The sequence below is a fragment of the Lipomyces chichibuensis genome (assembly GCF_038497645.1).
Source record: "Lipomyces chichibuensis strain CBS 12929 unplaced genomic scaffold V1513scaffold_25, whole genome shotgun sequence".
Lineage (NCBI taxonomy): Eukaryota > Fungi > Ascomycota > Lipomycetes > Lipomycetales > Lipomycetaceae > Lipomyces > Lipomyces chichibuensis.
Window position 1 is genome coordinate 219,006 of NW_027117477.1, and position 6,000 is coordinate 225,005.

Below are 6,000 nucleotides of genomic sequence, written 5' to 3' on the forward strand. Positions count from 1 at the left end.
GAGTCTAAGCACTACTTTGGCTGTAGAAAGCTTCTACCACAAGACACATACAACTGTAATAGATATGTGCTCAACATATACGTTTACTGCATTTTTATCGGTTCCCAATTGCTTTAAGATTCCCTAACTCATCCAACATAATATTGGTAGGCATAATCATTTCAGTGAGCGTTTCATATCCCGTATAACCTTTTCCAACCGCCGCCGCTCTTCAAACTCGGCCTTCATAACTGCCGCATGATCGCTCTTCATCTCCGCCACCAGCTTCCGAAACTCCTTGCGCAAAATACCTATTGTCGCGCTCTCAGACTGACTGCTAGATCCATACGGGTCGATATTCTCTGTGTTGCTGTTGTTGTTCGTGTGGTTCGCGAGCACTTTCACTCTGTTATCCAAGATCTTTGCTTCGAGCCGCTGGTTTTTGTCCCGCAAGGACACGATTTCTCGTTCGAGCTGCGCTCGCTCGTTTTCATACTCGAGCGATCTGCTCATGAGATTTTCGCAACGCGAGGCTAAACCATGCAATTCCTTTTGAAGCATATCAATCTTCTTGGAGGGATCGTCCGTGCTATTCACACCACTGCCAGTCAAATGTTCCGTAGATATCGCCGCGGCGGCCGACACCGACTTTACAGGTGATGATGATACTGAATTGCGATTGGACTTCTTCGTGTCCATTTCCGCAAGCCGCTCATTCAAAGATGCATTCTGCATTAGCATCGTTTCAAACTCTGCTCCGTGTTGCATAGTTTGGGCAGCTATATCATTTTCTAGCTGCGCAATCCTTAGCTGTAACTCGCTGTTCTCGGATTGCAGTTGCTCAACTAAGGCTGGCGACTCAGATCCTGCGACCTGTGGCGGGAATGGCGTGAGTTGTCGCTGGACTTGTTGGAGCTCCACCGCGTGTTTCTTGTCCTTTTCCGTGTGAAGATCCAGTTGGGTTTCCAGTTCCGACTGCGTCTTTAGCAGTCTCGCTTGTACGTCCTCTAGCTGGCGACGAATCTCACTCTGCTGATCACTCTGCTTGGCGGAGATGTCCAGCACGGACGTTTCCAACTCCGTAACCGCTTGCTGCAAACTTTCCTTCTCCTTACGCTCGGATTCAATAGCCTGCTGCAATATTTTGCCTTCTTTCTCTGCCAGGTCGAGGGCGGATGCGATTGAGGAGACGATGTTGTTGTGCTCTTCAAGTGTCACGGTCGGCTCTCCGGACAAATACGTCGTCGTGCTCTCTGCCTCACGTTGCGATATTGCTGCAGTGAGGAGCTTGTTGATTTGACTCTGCGTCACACCTGCGAATGAGCCCGCATCCATTGTCAACTCGGATGTGTCCGCAAACAGTAACGAATCGATATCGAGCAATAAGTCAGCAGGCGGCTTATGTATGGAATCCAGTGAATCTGAGAACTCTAGAGTCGAAAAGACAGGAAATACATATGACTCGGCCACAAATTGCAAAAGTGATACGTAATGATTAAGAAGTGTTGATTGTGATGTAATGAGCTGGTTCTGAATCCGCTTTATCTCGGTCGCCTCGACGAACTGTGTGGGTGGTGGGACCGCAGTTGAGTCGTTGTCGGCGGCGGACGTGGATGGTAGTTTATTGAGCGATCTTACTGCCATGTCAAGTGAGGATTGTAGAGAGTACTGCCTGTTGAGTGATGCGAGATATGCTGACAGTCGCAACGTTTCCTGATACTCGTTAGTTGGCTAATATTCTATCCACTATATCCACTATATCAACCAAATCTAACCAACACGTAAAACAATGCAGCATCAATGTCAACAAATTGCTAACATACCTCTCTGACCTGCCCAATGTCTCGTAGCACAGTAAACGTGGTTGCGCGATTAATGGTGCTGTCGGGCTCATTTCCTCCAACTATACCATCGAGAACAGCGTCTCGCAGGTAAGCCAGAAGCGCGCACTGCTGCATTCTCGGATAAAATACGAATGCAAACGGCAATGAGTATATATGTGTTAAAATTCAGCAGAATAGGGCCATGTCGCGGGTGCAAAAGCTTACTGGGCAGTGTAAACAAAGCAGGTTGCTGTGTAGTGAAGCAGACGCGTATAACATTTGGAAGCTGCTGCGGCTGATTTGCTCCCTGCCTGCGACGCGATTCAATAGGTTTAGGGTATAATTTGGTTCGGGTCTAAATGCACAAACTGCAGTGCATATAAACTCCGGTGCAGGGCCTTGTTTACGGGGTCACGAGCAGCAATTGACGCGACCTTTCGGGGCCACCAGTATTATAGTAAAATTAGTAAATAGAAATTAATGATAGTAGAAGTGCAATATGGCAAGCACGCGCACTCTCACCTTCTCCTGTGAAGGATTTTTTTTCGGGGAGGCCAGATCTGTAACCCTTAGTGCCCCTTTTTGCATGACCCATCCCCTGTGCCCTGAAAACCGCGTGTTCGAATACCCCTCGCCTTCATTTTTGTTCGTATTATTCTGGTCCATCTCCTAACTCCACAACCACCAGCCACCGCAACTTACTGTTGTCTTCGCTTCCTCAGATTTCTCTCCTCTGCGTGTGAGCGTACTACTCCACCCAGTTGTCTTCTATCCGGGCTGTCTGCCAGCAGCAATGATGACGGTAGGAAACGACTCGCGTGCGGCTACTTGCTGCCACCCCATCGCTCTCTCACTAATCGCGCTTTGCAGGTTCCTCCATTGCTGCTGAGTCGTCAGGCTCAGGACGATCACGGATCTCGTGGAAGCTCGCTCAATCATGCCTTCCGTCTGGGCGCGACTGCGCCTGTAACTTCACCGCTAATCATGTCCGAAACTAATCCATTTTTCATACCGCGATCATTCCCATTGGAACACTCGGTTTCCGCACCGGGACAGACGTCTTCAGCTACTACATATGCACCAGAGCTCTCTTCGACCAAATCCACTTCATCCACTACTTCGTCTTCGTCCACGGTCTCGTCGTCCGCGTCGCCCACCCCTTCAACCCCCCTCTCCAACAGACTACCTCTCACTGGTGCATCTCTCTTCCAGATCTCACTCACGCTCATCTCCCGCCTTGCCACCGTCCAGAGCCTCGCAGTCTACCTTGCGCATGCGCGAATCCCATCACCAACAGACACTTCATCCATGCTCTTTTCCGCATCATATTTCGACGCCGCAACGACACCAGATGCCACGTCGGCCAGCGAACTACAGCTCGAGGCGTCCCCCGTGGCCAGAACGATATCTAATGACATCGACCCCGTCACACAGCTATGGCGGTTTTTGAGACAAGGCACGTCCCTCTGCGTGCTCTTCAACGCTCTTAATCGCATCATCGTGCCTGATAGCGGGGTTGACAGCATCATAATCTCTGACCTCATCGTGCCCGATCCAGAGGTCCTCGCACCATCACAGCAGGATCTCAAGACATGCAAGCGCGGCGTGTACGAGTTTGTCAACGCATGCAAATCGCGCTTGAGATTCGCGGACGACGACTTGTTCACTGTGACGAACGTGTTTTCGGACGATACGACCCATCTACTCCAGGTCACGCGTACGGTCAATCTAGTTCTAGACAACTTGGAATCGCGTCGACGAATGCTAGGCGATATCGAGTACATGGACGCCTTCGAAGAAGAAACCCTTCCTAATTCCGACAGCGCGACGTACGCGCCTGGCGATCTCCGCTCCCAAGTCATGCAAGAACTGCTGCAGACAGAGCGGAAATACGTACAGGATCTTGAGTTGCTGCAGGGATACATGAAACAGCTCCAAGTCCAAGAAATCATTTCTGCAGATACTATTCATTTCTTATTCCCAAACCTAAATACGCTTGTTGATTGTCAACGCAAGTTTTTGGTCGGAATTGAGACCAACGCGCGATTACCGCCTGGCGCCCAACGGTTTGGTGCGTTCTTTCTAAGCATGGAGTCCCCATTTTCAGTGTATGAGACGTACGCATCGCAGCAGAAACAGGCATCTGATATTGCCATTCAGGAGGCGCCTAAGCTTGCAAAGTTGAAGCACATGATTGAGCCTACGTACGAATTGCCATCAATCTTGATTAAGCCTATCCAGAGGATTTGCAAGTATCCGTTGCTCTTGAAGGTATTATTTATTTTGAGTCAATTTATTTGAACACGCTGTTAATGTAACCAAAGGAACTGCTGAAATATACTCCCGAGGAGGATGAATATTACTCTGAATTACTGGAAGGCTTCCACGCTATGAAGCGTGTCGCCAATCGTGTGAACGAAACTCAGCGGCAAACCGAGAATAAGCAGGTTGCTTTGTCCCTCTGCGTACGGATCGACGACTGGAAAGGCCACAAGATGGAGCATTTCGGAGCTCTATTGTATGACGGGCTGTTTCAGTGCGTTGAGGACGACAAGGAATACCACTACTACCTATTTGAGACTATACTTTTGTTCTGCAAGGAAGACACTGCGCCTTCGGCATTGCATGTTGGTGGCCGCAGCTCGAGTAGTGGCATGTCGAATGTCTATAGCGGGAGTAGTGGACCTGGAAGCGGAAGCGGTATAGGAACGTCTTCTCTCAGCACGATTACTTTAGCAGCATCGGGTGGGATTGCCACGACGAAGAAGAAGAAACATATTCTGCAGCCATCCGTTGGCAAGAAGTCCTCGTTTTCATCATTTAGTTCTAGTCATGCAGCTGGCGGTGGGGGGTCATTAACATTTGAGGGCCGGTTATACGTCGAGAACATAATTGATGTTGGCACAACGATCACAAAAGCCTCTCCAGGCGATCCAATCTTCCACAACGGCTACATTATCACGATCTACTGGAAAATTGACTCTTCGTGCGAGGTCAAGCAATACTCCATCCGGTTCCGCAGCGAAGAAACTCTGCGCCATTGGGAAGCTGCAATACGTCGATTAATCGGGTCCCGTCGGCGACTACAAGACCCCGCCCCCGCTCCCTCACAATTCACACCATACCACGGTCACAACGGGTTGTCTACGTCGTCATTCACGTTATCGCAAGTGCACCCGCAATTCCCGTCGCACAAAGTGCCACGCCCAAGCTCGTCATCCTCGTCCTCCAGTTTATCAATGGCGCCACTGCTCCACCGCGTCCCATCAGGTAAGGCCCAGCCACACACTCGGTCTCAACCAAACTCCATCAAACTCAAGCTATCGTTCCAGAATGACTCGTACCTGTTGCTCTTAACGACGCCGGCAAGTTTCAAAGACGTGGTAAGTAAAATCGAGAAAAAACTGCGGATATGCAATGCCTCAGCATTTAGCGATATCGTGGCGCGTAATCGTGCGAGTGGAATTAGCGAGCTTGGATACCGTCTTAAATACCGGGATGAAGACGGTGATTTGGTTGTTTTGGAAGATGAAGACGACTGGGAGGTTGCAATCGATAGCCGACGAGAGGAAGGAGTTGTGGAGGTTTGGGTCGTATAAGTATGCCGGAGTGAAATTCTTCGTGTGAATATACTTGCTTGGGAATGAATTGTACTTATGTCACGGGTGGAATCTAAAATTGGGTCACAGGCTGGTTATAAAATTGGGGATTGGTGGACTTGTTTGCATGGGTACTCGGTCGGAAAACTGGAGTTTGCTTTTTTACGGTTTTACTTCCTCTTCTTTTTGTTGCATAGAGATGATTACGATTTTGAGTTGAATATTTGGAAATCGCGAATCCGTCGAGTTATTAGGATCGTAAATTCCTCTTTGAGTATACCTTTTTCCTGTAACTTTTGCGCACGAAATATAGAGGTTATTTCTTGGTGATTGATACATCTTAATTAATAAAATACATACAGAGGAAACGAAAGCTATAGCTAACTAATAGAAAACAGAATGGCGAACTAAACATACATAATAGGGAAAATATCAAAAATGCCACTGAAAAGTTTTGTAATATCAAAAATGCCATCGGGCCCTGTACCGCTCGTACCTGCCAATTTTTCGCCCAACGACTAGACATTTACACCACATTTAAGTTAGCGCTAAACCAAGTTACCAACATTATTATGAATAGACAAATTAAACCGCTACAT

The 6,000-nt window shown here is 48.5% G+C and overlaps 2 protein-coding genes across 2 annotated transcripts; one reads left to right on the plus strand and one right to left on the minus strand.

Annotated features, from left to right (window-relative positions):
• Positions 1-79: 79 nt before the first annotated feature.
• V1513DRAFT_142534 (uncharacterized protein) lies at positions 80-2,259 on the minus strand. The gene is made up of 2 exons (XM_066894216.1): positions 1,803-2,259; positions 80-1,692 (listed from the first exon to the last, which is right to left on the minus strand). Exons 1-2 carry the CDS (start codon positions 1,935-1,937, stop codon positions 157-159), a joined length of 1,671 nt encoding a protein of 556 aa, XP_066752588.1. The 5' UTR covers positions 1,938-2,259; the 3' UTR covers positions 80-156.
• Positions 2,260-2,463: 204 nt separating this feature from the next.
• V1513DRAFT_448227 (uncharacterized protein) lies at positions 2,464-5,770 on the plus strand. The gene is made up of 3 exons (XM_066898501.1): positions 2,464-2,604; positions 2,673-4,073; positions 4,127-5,770. The coding sequence occupies exons 1-3, from the start codon at positions 2,596-2,598 to the stop codon at positions 5,399-5,401; spliced, it is 2,685 nt and encodes an 894-aa protein (XP_066752589.1). The 5' UTR covers positions 2,464-2,595; the 3' UTR covers positions 5,402-5,770.
• Positions 5,771-6,000: the final 230 nt, after the last annotated feature.

What these genes read in the sequence shown, in the direction of transcription:
- V1513DRAFT_142534 (XM_066894216.1), bottom strand. Translation starts at nt 1,937, where the DNA reads ATGCAGCAGTGCGCGCTTCTGGCTTACCTGCGAGACGCTGTTCTCGAT. An exon ending in ACATTGGGCAGGTCAGAGAG is followed by an intron (nt 1,693 to 1,802) that starts GTATGTTAGCAA and finishes AACGAGTATCAG; the next exon opens with GAAACGTTGCGACTGTCAGC.
- V1513DRAFT_448227 (XM_066898501.1), top strand. An exon ending in AGTATCCGTTGCTCTTGAAG is followed by an intron (nt 4,074 to 4,126) that starts GTATTATTTATT and finishes ATGTAACCAAAG; the next exon opens with GAACTGCTGAAATATACTCC.